Genomic DNA, 21,164 nt, shown 5'->3' on the forward strand with positions numbered 1-21,164 from the left:
AGAGGGCTAAATATCCCCCCCATCATCCCCACGATCCTCCCTGGGGATTCCCTGGCAGGATGCCAAGCGCACATGGGTTTAGGTCAGGCCCAGAAGGGGCAACCACAGAGCTTTGGGCTCCTGCCCATCTTGCTCAGGCAGGATTTATTACTCAGACTACCAAGGGTTAAGTCAACTGCCTTCAAATGAGTAAATCCCTAGGGGAAGGAAGAGGAAGTGGCTAAAGATGCTCCTAAAAAGTGTGTGTGTGTGTGTGTGTGTGTGTGTGCTTTAATAAAGGAAAAGAAAAAAGAACTCTTCACAAAGATATCCTCAATCTCAGAAGTTGGCCCCTTCCTACAGGGGTGATGGGCAGGACCACAACCCACACACTAATCCACTTGGGCCCCACATCCATTTCCTGGGTTTCTTAAATCCATTCCAATCTCATACTTTTTGTGGCCGAGAGAATGGGGGTATTTTAAGTAAACCCCATTTTATTTATGGAGGGGGCTACCCATTTCTAGGACCACCATAGGCAGCCTTGCTGGACCCACGTTTCCAGCTAGTGGTCAGTCAGAGCAGTCAGAAAGTTCTTTTCAGCAATTGATCTGTGAGGCCCTCTCAGCATCAGCCACTTTGTGCTGGCTTCCCATGTCCCTCAGATCCCTATACTCTGGAAACACCTGAGGTTGGGGGCAAGATTCATTTATATGCTACTCCTTCCCGCCATCTTAGAGCAGTGGTTCTCAGGCACGCTTGGGTATCCTGGTCTATCTCCTGTTGGAGAAGTGGGCCTGCAGGTGATTTGTAATGAATAATAAAGTGCTTAAGTGTGAGGTTAACTTACTCCTGCTTTGAGCAGATCCAAGGTCATCCCCATATTAATATCATGCTCACTGCTGCATTTCAATAAGCTTTCTCCAGCGAGCGAACTCTTTTGCCATGGCCTGTGAGATTCCGTGTAACACCCAGCCTCACACCTTATGCCTCCAGTCTCCCTTCTCACTTCACTCATCCCTCTGGCCTTCAGCCAGTCCCTCAGGTATGTCCAGCTCTTTCCTAAAGAGAGGTCTTTGCACCCGCAGCTCTTTCTTTCAGGAGACCCCTTCTCCCAGACCTTTGTCTTGCTCTGTCTTCTGCATCAGGACTCAGCTGAAAACCAACTACTTGGTACTTGGTTTATTTGTAAATTCCATCTCCTACTGGAATGGAAGCCCCACAAGGACAGAGCCTCTGTCTGTCTTGTTTGCTGAGGCACCTTCCAGCACGGTGCCTGTCACACAGCAGATACTAAAAAAAAAAAAAAGCGAATGGCTAGATGTTAGGGATGAGTAAAAAAGCTTGGATTTAATGATGGAGGGAAAGATGGGCAGAGGAGGAATGTCCGAGGCTGGAAGTTCCCGCGCGCACCCGGCGGAGAGTCGAGGGGTCTTGTTCTGGAAGTCCAAGAGCCTGTTCCCTCCCTGGAGCGCCAGAACCTGCCGTCTACACCTCATTGGGGTTGTCCTGGTCAGCGTAGATGAGGAAGCCCGTGAAGAGGCTGTCGGTCCAGTAAGGATCGTAGAAAAGCCCATTCTGCTCTGAGTAGAAGATCTGCAGCCAGACCTCATCACCCTGCTTCAGAGCCAGGATGGTGGAGCCCGAGGCCACATCGTGGTTGCCAGTGTTGGCATCGAAGGTCCGGATGCGGTACTGGCCATTGTGCACCAGGCCGATGGCCAGGTGCTTGTTGGCCAGCGTGATGTCGTAGGTGAAGTAGTAGATCCCCGGCACGCCGCAGACGAACTTGCCACTGGACGCGTTGTAGTGGCCGCCCTCGTTCATCAGGATCTTGTCAAACTTGATGGGGAGCCGCTCCCTCGGGTAGCTCTTGGTCACGGCCACTGAGAAGGCTGACTTGGCGTGGCCGCTGCCGCAGCTGCAAGGGCCCGGGAGGCCCGGCTCCCCTTTCCTGCCCTTGGGCCCCTTCTTTCCTGGTGTGCCGTGCTTCCCCGGGGTGCCACTGACCCCCTTGGGGCCGCGGGGGCCGGCCCGCCCAATGGCTCCGGCTTTGCCCTTTGGTCCTGGCTTTCCCCGGTTACCTGTCCGGCCAGGTGGACCTGGAAGACAGAGCAGCTGGTGTTATGGAAGGGCCTTCACAGAACTAGGCAGAGGCTGTGGGCCTTGGCTTTCCATCCTTGGAGCAGGAGGCTTTGGGTAATGGAAAGAGCAAGAAGGTTTTGGAGTCACATAGAAACGCGTGCAGATCCTGATGGTGTAACCTGGGGCACTTCTCCCCATCTTATCTGGAAAATGGGAATGGTGATACTTACCTTCCAGAACCACTGTGGATCAGGGCAAAAAGAATAACTTACAACAGTTCGCCCCCTTCCCTTTTCCTGCCTTCTGGGGAAAAGTCTGGTCTGTCGGCCAGACCAATCCTTTGACGGGCTGTTCTGGGAATGGGTCGACAAAAGAACTGGAAGAAGCCTCTCGACTTCAACGCGTTGAGCTTAGTACAAGCCCTGCGTTGAGCACGAGGTCCCTGTCCATATGTGCAAGAGTTTTAGTGCAGCATTGCTCACGATAGCAAAACTAGGAACAACTAAATGCCCATCCAAAGACAAATGCCTCAAAAATTATGGTCTACCCATACTGTGAAATTCTATGCAGGAATTAAAAATATGAGGCAGATTCATGTGTACTATATGAAAACTTCTCTCAAGTATACTGTTAAGAGGAAAAAGCAGGTGGCAGACCCTTTTTTGTTGAAGGGAAACCACAACACTAACTAGTTCTATAGCCATTTAAGAGCAGAGGAGAACGGCCCATAGTAAACACTCTGCGAATATAGTTGGCATATCCTGCAGAACATTTGCCAAGTCATGTTTTCCTGTAGAATGCCCCTTGGTTCTTAATACCCGTATTTCATACAGTCTGCATTTCTCTCAGTGCAACACTTTGGCCAGTGATTATATAGGAAACATGTCTATTTATGTCCCCTAAATTCAGTACAACATTTTAAACAAAACAAATGTGGGTAAGGATTTGAGTCACATCCAAACACAATGGTATAATGGGTACAACTGGTAGATTGGCAGAATTGGCTGTAGATGTTCGAAAAGTTTGCCGCATGTCAGTCAAGGGCCTGCTTCTGAAGGTTGCTGGTGCTGAAAGGCATCCTAGCCTGATTGTACACAAGGCGACTGTGTGCTAGGCACCAAATGAACTGGGCGATCACAAAGGAATGTTGTAGGCGTTTTACATTCTAACAAGGCACTTTGCTTCTTTTACGGATATATGTAGGCATTTTACTGTGTTTTAGTTTTGAGTTAACATGTAATGCATTTAAATCCTCCCTATTTTAAGTAATTGGGAAACAGATTCCCAAATAGCATTTTCTCACTGAACACCTAATTTTCAGGAGCAGATTGCTTAAGTGGCTGGCAAGGCCTGGTGTTACTACACACACAGGTAACTTATGTAGAAAAAGGCCAGGAAGGAGACGTATCTAAGCAATTAATAGTAGCTACCTCTGGGAAGTGAGGAGAAGATGAGGAGGGTGGGAATTAAGAAGGTCTCTTGCTTTATTTGTATGATTTGAATATATCGCAGTGAGAATGTATTTGTGTATTACTCATAATTAAAAATTTTTAAAATGGGGAAAAATTAAGATCACGAAGCTGTTCCATGAAAAAAACGACAATAAGCAAAACTTATTGCTTCATAGTGGGAGAAAGGACTGTGAGGAGGAATAAAAACTGAGTCATTTTGCTTTGGAATTTTTTGGGGGAGACAGACAGCTTCTTGGGAAGTTCTCCGATGTGTGATGTGGTGCGCCTCTTTCTTGATAGCTTTTTGAGGAACTTCAGGAAAAGCTGATTTTACTTTTCAAGACCTTTCTGGGGGTGGATCTGTATGTGTATGTCGGGGGAGGGTGGTGGGGTGGTTGCTACTGGTCCCAGGGTGGCCCAGCTTTACCGGTCAGGACTCTGCGTCTCTTCACACTGCCTTCCTTGGTGTGTTGTCTTAATTCTCAGCAGAGACTCAGTGCATCGCAGGAGAGATGGCCAAGAGCAGCCCCCAGCCTACATCCTCACACCTCTTGATCCAGGAGAAAAAGGCAATAGCAGAGATACCCACTCACCTCTGGGACCTGTAAGGTGAATGTCAGGGGCAGCTCTCTCTGCTTGGAGCCCAGCCCAGACTGAAGCTACCACTGGGGTCAGGGAACGGGATACTGAGACATCCAGTGCCTGATGCGCTCTGAGACCTCCTCGAGTCAAAGCCGTCATCATTATTGATATAGTTGTCTGGGGAAGGAGGTGCTTTTGGAGGGCTTAATTTGGTGTGGTAGAAGAAGGTCTGGATTTGGAGTCAGCTCCCAACCTGTTACATGAGCTTGGTACATCAGTTAAGGGGTGACTACCGTTTATTGTGCGTCTACTTCGAGACTGATGCTTCCCAGGTCATAGGTCATCTTTGTCACACCCCGGTGAGGTTAAGTGCTGTTATCATCTCTATTGTAGAGATGAAGCAACTGAGGAACGGAGAGAGGTTAACTCATTTGCCAAAGCAGGTACCTAGGTCTGTGTCCAGAGTTCAGGTTCTTGCAGCTGTGACGAATCCCCCTTGACTCTCAGTTTCTTCGTCTGTGACATGGGGATAGTAAGAATACCTCCTTCACAGGATGGTATGGACGGCCAGTTGAGCAACATACTCGTAAGTGCTTTGTCAATGTTAAAAGTTATAACGACTCCCCAACTGCTTAAAACGTATGCGTGGGGATGTTGCTGACATCAAGGGTTTTGAGACATAAAGAATATCAAGGCGGAAAGGGCCTGTAGAGACTGTTCGATCTGTTTGCTGGCTGCCTGGCATCTCCTCCTTCGGGGAACCGCCCTTCATGACTTCATGTGGTCCCAGCGAGGCTGTCAGTCCCAGCGACCAACTGCCCTCACCACCCACTCATCCACCCACGGGTGGGCCCATGACCCAGTCCTGGCAGATGGTGGTACCTCACCTCCATGGTCAAAGAGATTGGTCCAGGAAACATATGTGATTTGGGAAGATTAGTCATCCTGAGACTGGCTCTGGGGATCAAGCCATGAGGAGGTAGGCCTGAGCCCGTTGGCAGCCATATCAAAACTTTCAGCCTTTGTGAGAACAAAACCAACACACACGAGAAGCGGAGCCTTGACAACAACATTTGAGCTCCCGGACCCAGCCATTGCTGAAGCTCGGCTCTTGGACTCCCCAGTTGTATGAGCCAATAAATTCCATTCAGGGCTATAAATTGAGTTTCTGTCACTTGCCACCAAAGGGGTTCTGAATAATATATCAGGAGACTTGTCTAAAGCAACTCAGCAAATCAGTGGTGCAGCTGGGGAAGGGACACAAGATCTGATACCTACTGTTCCTTCAGGAAGCACCGCTCTGCTTTTTAAAGAGACATTAATTTGGTATATAATGAAATGGGATTACTTTTCATTTGTATAACTAAACTCTCTCTGTGCCAGAGGATGTCAGCCCCAGGTAGGAGCAGGAGGGGCAGGCACTGGGCCTCTTACCTTCCTCCCCGCTGTCTCCCCGGTCCCCGTCCTGGCCATCGTGGCCGTCTTTTCCAGGAAAGCCCATTCTTCCCACCATTCCGGAGGGCCCTGGGGCTCCCGGGGGGCCAGGGGGGCCCTGGGGGCCAGGTAGGCTGCAGACAAGTTGAGGGGAGCCCTTTTGGAAGTCCCTGCGGGCGAAGGCACCAAGCAGTGGGTCTGCCGCACAAGGGAGGGCACAGGCCAGGAGGACCCAAGGGATCATGGCGGTCACCTGTGGGAGGCAAAAGAGCTGTGAGCAGGTGAGTCCAGCCACTGAGCTGACTGGTGGTCAGTCCGAAAGGCAGAGAAGGAGGAGGAGGCAGCTGGGAGAAATTCCATTATACTTCTCTCTTGCTCTCTCCTACATCACATACAAGTAGCTGGACAGGGTCATCCTATCTGGAGGACATATTTGGATGAACTGAGTCATGGACCCAGAATATACTCTGGAGAGGTCTTGGGGGCGAGGCACTCATCATCACACTGTTGTCCTTCAGAGTAGCTGAAACGGAGGTGGGACCTAATGGCCCAGTCGCACCGATTGGGAGGAGCCGTGGATGGAGAGAAACGAGCTATGATTTCATTCAAATACGCAGTACCGGTAGCAAGTCATTGTAGGTGATGATTTGTGGCTATGCTGCTTCTGTAGGGGGGACTCGGGGTAGCGCCAGGTGAGAACTGAGGCTTCAGTTCTAAGTCAAGTTGCCCCACACCTGAGCAGCACGGGGAGGGGTGGGGGCTAGGACAGCAGCCTCCCTGCCAGGTGCTTCCTGGGGGCAGGCACGGGCTCAGAGCGTTCCACACATTACTTAACTCACAGCATCCCAGGCAGACGGATACTGGCGAGGGAGAGGGAGGGGAGGCTCAGGGACGTGCACACAAGCCCATCTCGTGCAAGTAGCAGGTGACAGGGCTTGGGTTTGAACCAGACTGGGCAGATCCAGAGTTTGTGCCCTTTTGCTGCAGGCAATAATGCATACTTTTTTTTTTAATTAAAAAAATTAATTGAAATAATACACTTAACATTCTTTGTGAAGTCAAACAATACTCTAAGTCTTATAATGAAAAACTGTGATCTCCAGCCCCACCTATCCTTAACCTCACACCCCACCCCAAACCCTTTTAGCTATCTCTTCTGGCATTTACTTCCATTAACAGATAATATGCTTACACTGATTCTTTTTTATTTAGCAAAAATTTCTTTTTAAGATTTTATTTATTTATTTGAGTGAGAGAAAGAGCAGGCACGAGTAGGGGGAAGGGTGGGAGGAGAGGGAGAAGCAGACTCTGCTGAGCAGGGAGCCCAACTCGGGGCTCGATCCCAGGATCCTGGGATCATGACCTGAGCTGAAGGCAGACACTTAACCGAAGGAGCCACCCAGGCACCCCTCAAAAAAAACTTTTTAAATTAAGTATCAGGCTCCATGCCCAAAGTGGGGCTCGAACTCACAACCCTGAGATCAAGAGTCGCATGCTCTACTGACTGAGTCAGCCAGGAGCCCCCTGCGCCCTTTATTTTAGACATTATCTTTTGAATTTCATTTATGACAGATGAGGAATCAGCTCCCTTCCATCACCCTAGCTCCTATTTCCTCTCCCTCATGTAGTTAAAATATAATTTTTGCTGAAATGAAAATTTGCTCTCTGAATCATTATCAGTATTGTCTACTGCCAAGCTAAGCCCTATATCATAATTGCATTTCCTTTCTCATACACTCTTTTCTTACTGGAGATAATAATTTTATTTTTTCATTTGCTTAGTTCCCCATGCTATTATTTTCTACATTACCATTTGATCCGTTTATTTTCCATTTATTCTGATCCATTTATTTTCCTGAAGATAAACGTCCTGGAGCCCCCCCATCCCCCTGTTCCGATCCTCACACATGCAAAACCGTTGCCGTCCTAGATTCTCCTTTATGATCACTGTGGGGGTTGTCTTTCCCTCTCTCGTGTTACATCTCCTGTTGTGTGAATCCCACGTCTTTCTCTTTGTTTAATTAAAAAAGATTTTTTAAGGCTTCAGTTTGGTGGCACATAGCCTGTGATAGCTTCCTGGAAAGTAGTATGGGGAGTAATTTTTTAAAAAACGTTGCAAGGGGGCGCCTGGGAGATGGAAGGTACCAGACATGCCCCAGCAGGGGTCAGCCTGGGCCAAGGGGTCTGGACAGAAAGTGAGGGGCCCCAGCAGCGATAACCATGCAGGGCAGACACCAGAAAGCCAGAAGCTGAGGGTGAGGCCTGGACTTGCAGCAAAAAGAGGTTGTGCGGGCCCACCTCCAGGCTGTTAGAGTCTGAGTCCAATATCGCAACCCCAAGGCGCCGGCAGAAGGCCCCCACAAAAGAGGTAGCTTCGATGTCTGCCAGGCCCAGAGAGGCAGAGCAGTACAGTCTCTGTCCCCACCCAGAAACATGGAAGAGCCCTCCTGCTGCCTGTCCCCTTACCTCTCCTTCCTTCAACCTGGAAACAGGTGAGCTGAGAAAGGGGACAGATGGCCCTGCCAGCTTCCCATCTTGGCTGGGGGACAGGAGGAAGTCTCACCTTTGAATGAAGATTGAAGATGGGATTCCCCGGGAGTGGATGCCTCCCTCCCTGGCTACATTATAGAGGGGCAGAGGAGGTAAAAATGTGTGCCTCTGACGTCACCTGAGCTGCCCGTGGCTGGCCTGAGTGACAGGAGAGGTGTTGGCGGGCCTGGAGAACGTGGGGAAGTGTCATGTGCATGATGTACTTTTGGAGAATTGTGCCCTAGACCCTCCCAGGCACCAGGCACCTCCATCTCCTTCCCTCGTCTGCTTGACAAGGGTCTTGGAAAACTGTCACTGTTCCTTGTGAGCTGTGATACATCTGGGCGCCCGCAAGAGAAACCGAATTCTCAAAGCAGGTTTGAAATGGTTTGAAAAGTTGCAATCTGCAAATATTTTGGACCAGGGAGAGGGAGGAAGGAAGCCGGTGGGAGCGAGTCTTCTAGGCAGAGGAGGTCCTGCAAACAGCTAGATGAAGAAAGGCAGGAAGGAGAGACAGCTAGATGAGAGAGGAAGGAAGGCGAAGAAGCCTCTGTTTCAGTTTACGAGCCCCCTTTCTCTTCTGACGATCACTCTCAGCCACACAAGCCCTACCTCTGCCGGCACCAGCCTCTTGGGGACAACAGGGGATGCCGCTCAGTGACCGCTGGCCCAGGGCAGGCCCCAGTGGCTGGGTGGAGGAGCAGGGCTCTGGAACATGCACGGAGGAAGGGATTTCTCAGAGCTGGAGTCTGGCGGTTCCCGCAGTCCGAGCCAGGAACTGTTTTGGAAATAAAGGCGGGGAGACTAGATTCTGGAGGGAGACAGACACTCCTTGCCTCCAGGGCACCTCCAAGAAAAACAAGGCTGCAAAAATTCCTGCTCCCAGCCAGTGCCCCCGCCCTCCTGCCCTCTCAAGCCTGGCCCCAAGCCGACTCTCCACACTTTGGTGCTGAGACAAACTGGATGTTGGGGGCTTGGAGGGGAGCCAGGGCCACAAGGCATCCAGACAGGTTACCTCTTCCAGGGTCTTTTAAATAAATTTAGAATGGCATACTTGGGGAGGGCCCCAAGGGACCAGCCCTCTTAGTTACAGACAGAGAAACTGAGGCAGAGGCAAACTGACTTTATTAGATGCCTACAATGTTCCAGGCACTGTGTGAGGCTCTTTCCATGAATTATTTTATTTGAAGTTTATAATAAACTCTGTGAAGGTGGTAAACTTATTATCCTATTTTTCAGAGGAAGAAACAGAGGCTCTGAAAAGTGAAATGATTTACCTAAAGTCACGCAACTGGTGCAATGGGGACCGCATTCAAACCAGTGTCTGAGGGGGTCTGAAGACCGCACTTAATCTACTACACCTTGCTCCCTCCTCCTGCTATTTTTCTCCTGTTTTATACTAGAGGAGACTGAAGCTCAGAGGCTAATTTGCTCATATTTACACAACAGTTCATGGCAGAAGTTATATTTGAACTTGGGTTTGGCTGACCCTAAGGCCCAAACGCTTTCCCTTATGTCAGCATTTCTTAGATTTTTCTCCTAAATATTCTGAATCACAGAAGAGACCTTGAAGCATTTGCCAAAGCCACACACAATAGAGAAATTTCTTTAATATCAATTTACACACACACACACACACCTGCAAGCACACACATATACACACGTGTGTGTGTGTGTGTGTATAATACATGACTGTGAAAATGTAGATGTGATACTTTTTCTCCCTCAGGATACTTGAGTAAATTGATGCTTAAGGAAAACCTCCTATTCTCTGAGAGGCCCATACTTGGCTTAGCCAAGGTGATGGGGTGGGGATGCGGGACGTCCTGGGCCCTGACTTCCACAGGCCCCTTTGGAGTGTTAATGGGATGTTCCCATGAGCTGAACCAAAAGACCAGGGTGTACAAAGCACATGCCCGGCACCAGCAGCTCATTCCTTGCTTAGACCCAGCAGGAGCCTCCTCCCTGGTCTCCCGCTTCCCCCACACGTACTCCCCATGCGAAGCCAGAGCGACCGTTCAGAAACATAACTCGGCCCCATCACTTCCTGGAGGGTCTTAGTCCAGTTGTTGCTGGTGGTAACAGCAAACATCGGAAACCCTCACGTGGCCCACAAGGCCCTAAATGACCCGGCCCCTGCGGCCACCACTGCCCCACACCAGCTCCCCCTGCCTCTCCCTGCTTCCCCATCCCCCAGCCACCCACCTCCTTCAAGCCAAGCTCCATTCTGCCAGCCTAGGAGCCCCACCCTCTTGGCTAGCTGGCTCTTTATCCATTGTGTTTCAGCTTAAATGTCCCTTCCTTCAAGGCCTTCCCTGACGTGCCCTCTCAGACAGCTCTCCCTTTGGACCCCAGCTCCCTGACTGTGTCTTTCTAGTCCTTACAACAGTGCACCTGTACTCGCTGGATTTGCTTGCTCCCCTGCTTACTGGGCATTCCCATTAAAATGGAAGCCCCATGGGAGCAGGGACCCCAGCTGGTCTGTTATATCCTCACAGCTTCCAACTTCTTTGCACACAGTGGGTGTTCAAGAAACATTTGCCTCATTAATGTGTGAGACACACAATCGGCCCTCAAGAAAATCCACAGTGAGGAGAAAACAAGGCAATGGCCTAAATCCAAAAGGAATCCTTGGATCCAAATAAGGTTTCTCCAAAAAACAAAAAAAAAAAAGAGAAAAGAAAGTTTTCTCCCTTTCGAGGTTATTCTAACTCAACCCAGATCTAATTCTAATCCCTCCTTTCTTTTGACCTCCTAGAGCACAGGGACTCCCACCCTCACTCCAGGGATGGAGCTTACAGAATATTTTACACATAGGAGGTACCCCATAAATATCTGTTCAACTGCTCAGAGGGAATAAAAAACAATTATTGATCCTTCCTCCCCTTTTTGAAAAACTATCTTAGTTCCTGGGGTGCCTGGGTGGCTCAGTAGGTTAGGCATCCAGCTCTTGATTTCGGCTCAGGTCAGGATCTCGGGGTCATGAGACTGAGCCCTGTGTCAGGCTCCATGACCAGCAGGGAGTCTGCTTGAACATTCTCTCCCTCTCTCCCTCTGCCCCTCCACCTGCTTGTGCTGGCATGCACTGTGCACGCTCTCTCTCTCAAATAAATAAATACATCTTAAAAAAAAAAACTATCTTATTTCCTAAATCCCTCCTGGTGGGAGTTGAATAAGAAGGCTATGACCGTCTTCCTGCTGTAGCGGAAAAAAATGTTAGTTGATTAAACCCCCAAAATGAAGTCATGAGGTACTAAACTTGGATGAAGTTCTTCAGTCTGGTTTTAATTTGTCCAGTCCCTGGACTTCTCATCTCTCAGTTAAGTAGCTAATGATTCATAAATACACATGTCCTAGGAAGAACTGGGAGTTAAGTCTCCCAGCCCGAAGTCCACTGTCAGGGGAAGAGTCTGCCTCCTCCTTTCTGCCCTTGGCCCTCAAGACATGGGCTCCCGGTTCATTCCCAAGGACCCTCGGCCCAGACTGTAATGAGAGAAGGACCAGAAGTGGGGACATCGGTGTCTTGCTGACTACCCCTGAGTGTGGTCTGCTGGTAGAAACTCCAGGGACACCTGTCTGGGCCGGCTGCTCACTTCTGAGCCATCCTGCCTTGGAGACTAGAAGATCTACATTATACTTAAATAAATCTAACTTGCTGGTTATTGGGTTATGACCACTGGCAGGTAGGGCTGGTGTTTAACTCTGTGATTCAGAGCCATGGGAAACCCACTCACTTAGTTTCCCCATCTAATGGAAATAATAGTTTAGCCACCTCATGGAGTTTCTGTAGGAACAATGCGATAACGTACCCAAAGCTTTGAGCCCAGTGTGTGACTGACTGCTCAGCAGTTGGAGAGAGCTCTGAAATGCCCCCTAGCCCTCACCCCCTCCCTGTGAAGCCCGAAGACCATTGCCTGCCTCATCCTTCAGGGCTCAGATCTGCTACTGTCTCCTCAGACAGAAATGTCTGGTCATGGGACCGAAAGTATCCCACCCACCCCTGCTACTTTGCTTTTCCTTTCCAAGCACTTGGACCAAGTTGTGATTATATAGGGTATTGGTTTCTTGACCCACCAACTGTGTCCTCCTTCTGGTGTGGAAGTCCAGGAAAGCAAGTCCCTGCCTGTCCTGCTTTTGATCATGTCGCCAGAGCCCAGCACAGTACCGCCCCACATATAGGAGTGCTCAGTTCAGAGCTGTTCTTCAGCCTTGAACGAGACACTCCTTTTAATAAAAGGGCAAAACAGGATCACTACTTTCATTTGCTTTGTGTGGATGACAAAGCCACACTCGCCCAATGAGGGAGAGGCAGCTAGATGACTGGTCTTGGATTGGAAGATGTGGGTCACGTAACTCACTGGTTATGTGACGGTGGGAAAGTCGTCTCCTCTTATCCCAGCTTCCATTTCCTCACCTGTGAAATGGCGGTGGTAACGCTCATTCTGTCTGCCTTCCAGGACTGCTCTGAGAATCAAACAAGATAACTAATGTTGAGAGCAAACATGATACAAAAGTTGAAAATTGTAATTGCCACCACCTGCCCCTGAACTAATAGCAAGCAGTCCTGACCTCCCACTAGGAGCCCCCGGAGTGTCTAGGGAGGCGGTTCTGGGAGGGAGGTGCTGGGGATACCTGAATCGGACCCAGCCAGCGATTCTACCAGACTATGGAGTAAAGGGGAAGGGGCTGGTGGCTGGAATGGGGTGGGGCTCACTTGCAGATGAAGCTCCCTGAAAATTCCCTTTGATGGGAGTGACAATTCTATAATGAAAAACACCCCATGCCCTCCCTGAATTCCAGGAGGCAAATTGGAAACAGCCCTCTCCAGCTTCTCTGAAAAGCTGACAGACCGCCTGGAGAAGAGGGGCTGGCGACAGCTTCTCACACAGCGCTCACAGAAAAGTCCCCTTTCCTGGGATTTGGGAACACTCCAGCAACCCGAGTCTAATACAGAAGATTAAAAGGCATGGGGCCCACTTGCCAACAGGCCCCAGAAACGATCCGATCTGCTGTTTTCTCCTGCCACACTCCCTGCTTCTGGCTGGGTGTAGAAAAAGAGGTCCAAGGACAAAGCGTGACCCAGCGAGATCCCAGGAGCCAGGATCTCGTGGGGTTGGTGCCCGCACACACTCCTGAAGACCCACTGGAAGTCGCTAGGCCTTCTGCTATGTACACCCAAACCCCGGCCGACCAACAAACCCGACATGCAATGTGCTGTGCTGAACACGGGGCCCACCCCCGGGCCCCTGGCTGCTTCGTGTGGGACCCCGGCTGCCCAGGCAGTGAGGGCACAGAGCCATCCAGCCTCGGGGCTGCCCACAGCTGTTTTCCACCACGGAGACCAAGGACTGCAGGGAGCCAGAAGAATGCAGCCTGTGTGCCAGATGTGAGGGGAGGGAAGGAGCCTGAGGGTATTCGAGTCCTGTATCCAGCTTGGCCTGAGGGCCAGCCTCCAAGTGGCAGCCCAGGGTGCTGGGGAGTGTGTTTGAGCAGCGCATCTGATAGCAGTAGGATGTGCGGCCACCATTCGAAAGGGGTCTCATTGCCATGGTAAAAAGGTAAAATGAAAGCAGTGAAATTAAATTTAATGTAGCCTTATCTATCTCAAAGATCACTTCAACGTGTAATTAATGTAAAAATGATTAATGAGGCATTTCGCATTCGTTAATCAGCACTAAGTGTTGGAAACCCAGCGTGTATTTTCCCTTTGCAGCACATCTGCGTTCAGACCGGTCACGTCGCAAGCCACAGCCATGTGGTGGCTGGGATTAGCTCTAAACAGAGCCGCTTGAGTTGAACCAGTTGAACTCGCTGTGGGACCTTTTACAAATTACTTATTCTATCTCCCTCAGCCTTGTCCTCTCCCAAATGGGGACAATACTACTACTATCTGCCTTAGAAGGTTGTTATGAGGACATAATGTCCCTAGACGAGGCGTGGCATGTGGTGAGGGGTACAAAAGTATGAGCTATTATTACTGTATTATTTCTTACCCTTCCAAAGATCAAACAGGATAATGGATGTTGAAAGTAAAGCACGATACAGAAATCAAGACCTTGTTTAAAATTGTAATTGTCACCAACTGCAGTCCTGATCGCTGAGTCCTGGGGCATTTCAGGGGGAGGCCCCTGCTTTCTCTTTCTCCATTTTTCATTTAAGCTAGTTTGCTTTGTGTTTCCGTCAGTTGCCACCGAAAGCGAGGAGCCTGGGCCTTTGCCCCTGCTCTGGCATGGCATCCTGAGGGAAGGATGGGGTGCCTGCCTTGGCCCCACACCGCTGAGCCACCTGGTATGTTCACGCTCCATAATACACAGACGGGTGGATCACCGGGACAGCGCTTAGCTCAGCCAGTGACGGGAGGCCAAATGGGGTATCACGTGCTTGGTACCATGGCTTGGCATGTGCATGCCCATAAATGGTGCTACTTATTGCCTCTGAGGCCAGACACTGGGGTTCTGGAGATGAAAAATGTGGCTGCCACCCTCACAGGGCACACAGCCTGGCTATACTGAGGGTCCAGCCTGGGTGCCCAGGAGAGAAAGCAAGCCTTGAACCTCCTTTCTCTTCGAAACAGGCCCTCATTCCAAAGAGCACCCAGGACCAGGCAGAAGGCAAGGGAAGGACATTGTGGGGTGGTGAGATGATCCCTCGGAATGGTACAGAAGGGACCACCCTTGAAGACCCAGGAACTGAGGGGGGGAACAAATGCTGAACTCTGAAGAGCTAGGGAGCAAAGGCTAAGTTTGCCTGGACTTCTCTGGGCTGCTGGTCTCCATGGAGGCTGTTCCAGTCAGGCCCTGACAGGCTTTCAGGGTAACTCTAAGGATCTGACCCGGGGCTGGCCTTTGAGAAGCACAGAGTCGGTCTGGTGCTTAGGAGTCATACATGTTCGACCTCTGCTACTGAACCCCTTTGGGCCTTAGTTTCCTTGTCTGTAAAATGGAAAAAACCATACTCTATGGTCTTGTTTAAACCATTTGAATTTGAAATAGCATGAAAGAAAAATATTTATTCTTTCTCTTTATGTGTGAAATCTGAAATAACTCAAAACCCCCCAAATTAAAAGTTTGTCAAGAACCTCGCAAGGCAGCGTGACTTGTAAATGGTCAACTGTGTGTACGCGAGAACCACATGACAACACTATTCTAGTAGGTGAGCAAAATACCTGCCATCCTTCAGCCGGTGAATTTTGAATTACACCAATTCGAATTATTTGAGGTCTTTACTCCCCGAGTAATTAAATTGCTCATCCCTCCCTTATACAATAATTGTGAATATTAAATGAGATAATGCAGTAACCAGGCACCAGTAAGCACTAGGTAATGGTAGTGTTATTCTGATATGATGATAACATGTGAAAGCAAGGTGAGATAGGCTATAACAGGAGGAGGTTAAATGAGCAGACCTGGGTCTGCTGTTGCCTCATCTGTAACATATGAGAAAGGTGAGCTGAACACTTGTGAGCTTTGGGGTAAACAGCTCGCAGGCAGTTATGACAGCTGCTACGGGTTGACAGCAAGGCACAAATGCGAAGGTGCAGGATTTCTACACGTGTGACCTACTGTCAAAGAAGTTGTAAAATTCGGGCGCCTGGGTGGCTCAGTCGGTTAAGTGTCTGCCTTCGGCTCAGGTCATGATCCTGGAGTCCCGGGATCGAGTCCCGCATCGGGCTCCCTGCTCGGCAGGGAGTCTGCTTCTCCCTCTGACCCTCCCCCTCTCATGTGCTCTCTCTCACAAATAAATAAATAAAATCTTAAAAAAAAAAAAAAGTTGTAAAATTCAAATTTACTCATTCAATAACCAGCTCTTTATTAACATTGCAATGTGCAGGGACCTCTGGTTGAAAGGGTTAAAAAAGCCAGGGAGGATGGCCTGCCACTGAGGGATTGATTAGGGAATGATAATCTAGACCCGATTGGCTTATCAATGGCCTGAGCTGATGCAAACTACAGACTGCACCATGCTTTTGTTGTTGTTGTCGTTGTTTTAATTTGAAATTGTTGCCAATGTAAAACATGGGAGATTTTATGTTAAAATCAAGATTTCCAGGCACAAGCAGCCGACTCTGTGGCTGGAGCCCAGCTCCCACAAGGTGCAATGCGCTCTCGCCAGCCCGCAGCTTGCCCTGCCTTCTGCCTGAGCTCCAGGTCTCCACCCGTGGCTAGAAATCCCGGCGGTTGGTCCATGCCTCTCCTGCCTTCGAGGGCACAGGAGTTCGGAGTTGGAGCTGCACATCGTTCCCAGCACCGAGAACCTGTGACAGCTGGTCCGCAAACTCACCCCGGGGGCACATGAACAAGTCCCCGGAGCAGGTGCTGAAGCATACCCAGCGCCCACGGTGCCAGAGAGCTCCGCGTGAGTACAAACGAAGGGTGTCAGAAGCCGTGTATGGAGTGCGTGCCTGCCTGCCTCCGGCACACCAGGAAGAGGGGGGAAGACGAGAGGCAGAGCACTGGCCCCTCACCCGAGAGAAGCCTCCTGGCAACCCGCTTCTAGCGAAGACGGCGCAGGGGCGAGTGACAGTGACAACACCATGGCAGACATTTACCCACCTGAGTTGTTCACCAGAGAGGACCTGGGAGGGACTGAGCATGGGGACAGCATCGATGACTCTTCGACAGAGGAGGAGGGCGAGAGGTCAAGGTGCCCAAGGGAGAAGGGTCCTGGGGCCAGAGAAGAGATGGAAGGGGACCAGGAGCAGGTCCTCAGGCATTAGGAGAAGCAGTTGGGCTCACCAAAGAAGTTCAAAAGTCATGACCATAAACCTAAGAGCTTCAGCTCTTTTAAACAGGTTAATAAAAGGTTGCTGGAAAAAGCAAAAAATAAAAAAATCAAGATTTTCAAGTTTTCTTGAGAATCTGGAGGATCTGGCAACATTTGGCAGGGCACCAACTGGTTGCCCCTTGAGATGGAGTGTTATGGGCTGAAATGTGTTCCCCAAAATTCATATGTTGAAGTCCTAATCCCAGAACCTCAGAATGGGGTGATATTTGGAGGTTGGGCCTTTGAAGAGGTAAAGGGAAATAAAGTCGTATGGATGGGCCCTCTTCCATGATGACTGGCATCCTCATAAAGAGATTAGGACACAACACACAGAGGGATGACCATGTGAGGTCCCAGCAAGGTGACCATCTGCAAGCCAAGGAGAGAGGCCTCAGAAGGAACTAACCCCGTCGTCACTGTAATGGTAGACTTCTAGCCTCTGGAACTCGGAGAGAATAACTTTCTGTGGTTTAAGTCACCAGTCTGTGGTACTTTGTTATGGCCACCCTAGCAGACCACGACGCAGCATCTGCATTCCCCAATGTGCACAGCACTTACCACTCCCAGATGGCATGCCTTCTGCTCACTTTTGTGTCATGCACAGCCCCTATCAGCATCTGAGTTGGCAACCCCTGACCCAGGGGAAAAGGGTGTTCTCCACACATGTTGTGTGTTCTTACTTCAAAGCTTTGATGTTCATTTCCCCCGTTCGGCTCTCCTCACAGTTCTGTAAGGCTGATGCTATCATCCTCACTTGGCAGAAGAGAAAACAGGGCTCAGAAAAGTGAAGTAATTTTTTCCAGGTCCAAGCTGGGAGGGGACCCAGGCCTGCTGACTCAGGGCACGGGGCTCATGTACCTCTGCCATGTGCTCGGGCATAGGACCCACGAACAGAAAGCCTTAACTCACAGGGCAGCTCTCTGTGTGCGTGTGTGTTACAGAAGTAAGCCAGGGCACAAATCCAAGGAGGCTTATTTCCTTGAAAAAAGATTTGGCATAGAATTCCTTTCAAAAGTAAACCTAGAATAGAATTTGAACTGAAATCTGCTTTATGCAGGAGTTCATCTCATAGAGGCAAAGCCCGGTTGGCAAGCCTCTGACTGGAAGGGAGGGTGAGGGAAGCTGTGAGTGTGTACACGGACTCTGTTAGCCTATGCCGAACATTCGGGAGCAGAAAGCAGTAGAGACTGGCACAGTAGGAAAGAAGAGTCAGTCCCCTGTGTCCAAGCAGCTGATGAGGAAGAATAGTGAGACAGGGAAGAAGAGGGGGATTTGCAGAGAAAGCAGTCACGTCCTGGGGGAACTTGCTGAGTATTTGGTGGAGGCAGAATAGCTTCAGAGATGACCCCAGACTTGTGAAAGAAATCACCATTTACTCGTACGGTGACATACTATGACACCATTATGAGAACAAAGTCAGTCCAGACATGCAAACGGGAAGATGGCCAACATACACAAAGTGAAAAAGGCATGTTGCAGTATGGAACATAAAGTATGATTCTTTTTGAGTTAAAAAAAAAAAAAGGATACACACACATATATAATTTCTGAAAGGACACAACTTCTTGATAAATGGGTTTCCTCTCAGAATTAGGAATGGGTGTGTCAGCTTTTACTTTTTACTTTCTCCCTTTTTGTACTGTCCGAATTTCTTATGATGAGCACTGTTAGTTTTGTAGCATTTAAAACAAAAGGTGACCCTAATATTTAAGTATTAGAAGACAGGCAAAGTTGGTGTCCCTGCTAGGATGGGGAGAAGTCAGACATTTGGGAAGAAGCCAACACCATGGTGCACTTGATGTGTTAGAATAAAGGGTAGTAGTGATGTTCTAAGAAGTGCAGGGGGTCTGAGGTGTTGGCAGTGGAAAGTGGGCTTAACGGATACAATTACCAGATAACAGAATAAATCAGAAGAGAACTGTGTAGGTGGGGGAGGGGGGCAGAAAGGGAGGAGAGGAGAGGACAGACTTTGAACAATGCTACCTGAGCATCAGCCTTGGGTTGACATATATAAGATGTTGTTGTTATTGCTGCTGGTTCAGTGGGGGTAGGAACACGGGGTCCCTGGGAGATGGCGGGTCTGAGGGGGGAGATTTTGAAGGGTTCCAGGTAGGAGAGTTTTGTGATCAAAGAGCAGAGGAGGATGGTGCAGAGGTTGTGCAAACAAGGACTGGGAGACCAGTGGGGGCCACTGCGATCTTTCAGCAGAGAGATACAGTCCTGGAATAGGACCGTGGCAGGGGGGTTGGAGAAATATGAACAAAGTAATTAAGACAAGGCTTAAGAGACAAGTAGTTTGGGGGAAGACAGTTGTAAAGAACTGGATGCAAATCTCAACTTGCCACTTGCCACTTAGTACCTTTTGAGCTCAGTCTGCCCGTCTAATAATATACTTAATTAAAGAAGTGCTGTGAAGAGTAAATGAGGTCATGCACTCCATAAATACCAACTATGATTGTTAGCTCGGGTATTGGACTCAGACTTACCAGGGCTCAAGTCCCTTTACCACCAGTTACTAGCTGTGCAACCCGAAGCAAGTCATTAACGTCTGAGCCTGGTTCCTCTTTGGTAGATGGGGATAACCTGTCGTCATGGAAATGAAACAGCACACCAGAGGCTGCCAGAGCCTGGCACAAAATAGGCGCTCAATAAATTGTAGAGGTGTTGCTATCAACAGTTAAGCCACTTAGCACAGAGCCTGGCATACAGTGAGCGCTCAATACAGGTTAATTCATGTTATAATTCATAAGGCAGAGGTCGGGAGCCAGGAATCCCGGGGTTGCCCGGCCTGCAAAGAGGGGAAGTTTGCAGCACTTGACCTCCCACCCGCACAGACCCCTGTCCCCGCCCCAACACCGCGGAGCCCTCCCGTCCCATCTGAGCTCTCCGCCCCTGCAGGAGGGCGGCGGAGGTGCGGCGCGGGTAGCGCACGGACACTCACCCTCGCAGCCTCGGCCACGTCCAGGGGCTTCCGGAACCACGAAGCTCTCGCCCAGCTAGGCGTCCCGCCTCCCGCCGCCGCCGCTCTGCCGGCGCCCGCCCCAGGCATACTTTTCCCATCCCGTCATGGGCGGGAGCGCTCCGTTCCCGGTCACGTGGGCCAGCCCGCGGCTCCGAGCTCTCCCTTCGGCATGGGTTTGGAAAAAACTTCAGCGCTGGTGACAACTTGAGTGTGTCCATGCAGGTCTCTGGGTGTAGAACTTGTCAGTGCATTGGAAGGTTTACATGCACGAGAGTGATTGCTACCCAGGCGGTTGCAAGAGTGTGGGTATTCGTGCGTGTGTCTGAAGAGACATCTGTATTGCTTGCACGTGAGCATTCAACTCGCTGTGGATCAGAGGGTAATGGGCATGACAGCTATAACAGCGTAAATTCCCCAAGTACGGAATTTGCCTGTACTTGAGTGATTATGAATCGTGTGTGTGTGTTTAGTTGTGTATGTGTGTGTGTGTGTGTGCATTCATAAGTGCAGGTGGCCAAACGTTCATCAGGGCTCCCGTATGCACACATACACTCACACGTCCAAGATTGCAGCTCAGTGTGGAACTGAAGTGCCCTTCATTTGCTGGGTGTATGCATTGAAATGTGTGTATGAGTGTGCACAACCACATATCAGTGTGCATGTGCATGAGTTCTGTATAGTGCCTGCTCACTCTGGGTGTGTTTATATGTGCACGTGCTGTGGTGTAGCTTTTGTGAGTATGCACATACATAATAGTGCCCCTGTGTCCCAACCCTCTTTTCCCTCCTCCCAGAAGGTAAGTCTTCCCTGGCTTCACTAAGTTTCTGCCTCCTCCTCAGATTGCTGAGAGTCCCAGAACAGGCAGAGTGACCCTGTTTAGGTTGCAAGCAGACTCTAGAGGAAAGAAAAATCATAGAGGCCTGGCTTTAGCTTCTTCCTGTTCTTTCTACTGCTCTCTTCTATGAGCTACCAGTATTTCACTCCACTGCTACAGCATCTGGCTAGCAGATGATATATGACCCACATTCAGAATTTTAATGCAGACATACATTTGAAGTCTGCTGGTTCCACCACCTAAGACAAGTGACTTACCTCATGGATGGTGTCTTATCTTCTGAAAAGTAGAGAGAGTAATGATTATATTATTGTCTTGTCTCCTCCCCTCCCCTGAAGTTGGGACACTCACCCATAAAGCTGTTTGGTAAGCCACTGAACTATGTAGAGAATTATTACTAATGTTACATAAACATTATCTGAGGATGAAAGTTAGCAGGCTCAACAGATCTTCATCCAACAAACATTTGATAAACATCTGTGAGGTGTCAGTCCCTGAGCTAGGTGCTGGGGATATGGAGGTAAACCAGAAAACTTTGGTGCCT

The 21,164-nt window shown here is 49.6% G+C and overlaps 1 protein-coding gene and 1 pseudogene across 2 annotated transcripts; one reads left to right on the forward strand and one right to left on the reverse strand.

Moving 5' to 3' along the window:
- Positions 1-1,146: 1,146 nt before the first annotated feature.
- Positions 1,147-19,908, reverse strand: C1QTNF2 (C1q and TNF related 2). Of its 2 annotated transcripts, XM_081826276.1 has the most exons (4): positions 19,765-19,848; positions 8,673-8,838; positions 5,532-5,784; positions 1,147-2,081 (listed from the first exon to the last, which is right to left on the reverse strand). In XM_081826276.1, exons 3-4 carry the CDS (start codon positions 5,773-5,775, stop codon positions 1,468-1,470), a joined length of 858 nt encoding a protein of 285 aa, XP_081682402.1. In that variant the 5' UTR covers positions 5,776-5,784; positions 8,673-8,838; positions 19,765-19,848; the 3' UTR covers positions 1,147-1,467. The 2 variants fall into 2 exon arrangements, with proteins under 2 accessions (XP_081682402.1, XP_081682400.1); XM_081826274.1 differs by lacking the exon at positions 8,673-8,838 and having other exon boundaries at positions 19,765-19,908.
- On the forward strand, positions 16,076-16,914 carry LOC102746060 (surfeit locus protein 2 pseudogene; annotated as a pseudogene).
- Positions 19,909-21,164: the final 1,256 nt, after the last annotated feature.

This window comes from Leptonychotes weddellii, chromosome 7 (genome assembly GCF_054177405.1).
Source record: "Leptonychotes weddellii isolate Sample4059 chromosome 7, ASM5417740v2, whole genome shotgun sequence".
Lineage (NCBI taxonomy): Eukaryota > Metazoa > Chordata > Mammalia > Carnivora > Phocidae > Leptonychotes > Leptonychotes weddellii.

What these genes read in the sequence shown, in the direction of transcription:
- C1QTNF2 (XM_081826274.1), bottom strand. Translation starts at nt 19,872, where the DNA reads ATGCCTGGGGCGGGCGCCGGCAGAGCGGCGGCGGCGGGAGGCGGGACG. An exon ending in ACGTGGCCGAGGCTGCGAGG is followed by an intron (nt 5,785 to 19,764) that starts GTGAGTGTCCGT and finishes TGCCTCCCACAG; the next exon opens with GTGACCGCCATGATCCCTTG. An exon ending in GGGAGACAGCGGGGAGGAAG is followed by an intron (nt 2,082 to 5,531) that starts GTAAGAGGCCCA and finishes TCTGTCTTCCAG; the next exon opens with GTCCACCTGGCCGGACAGGT.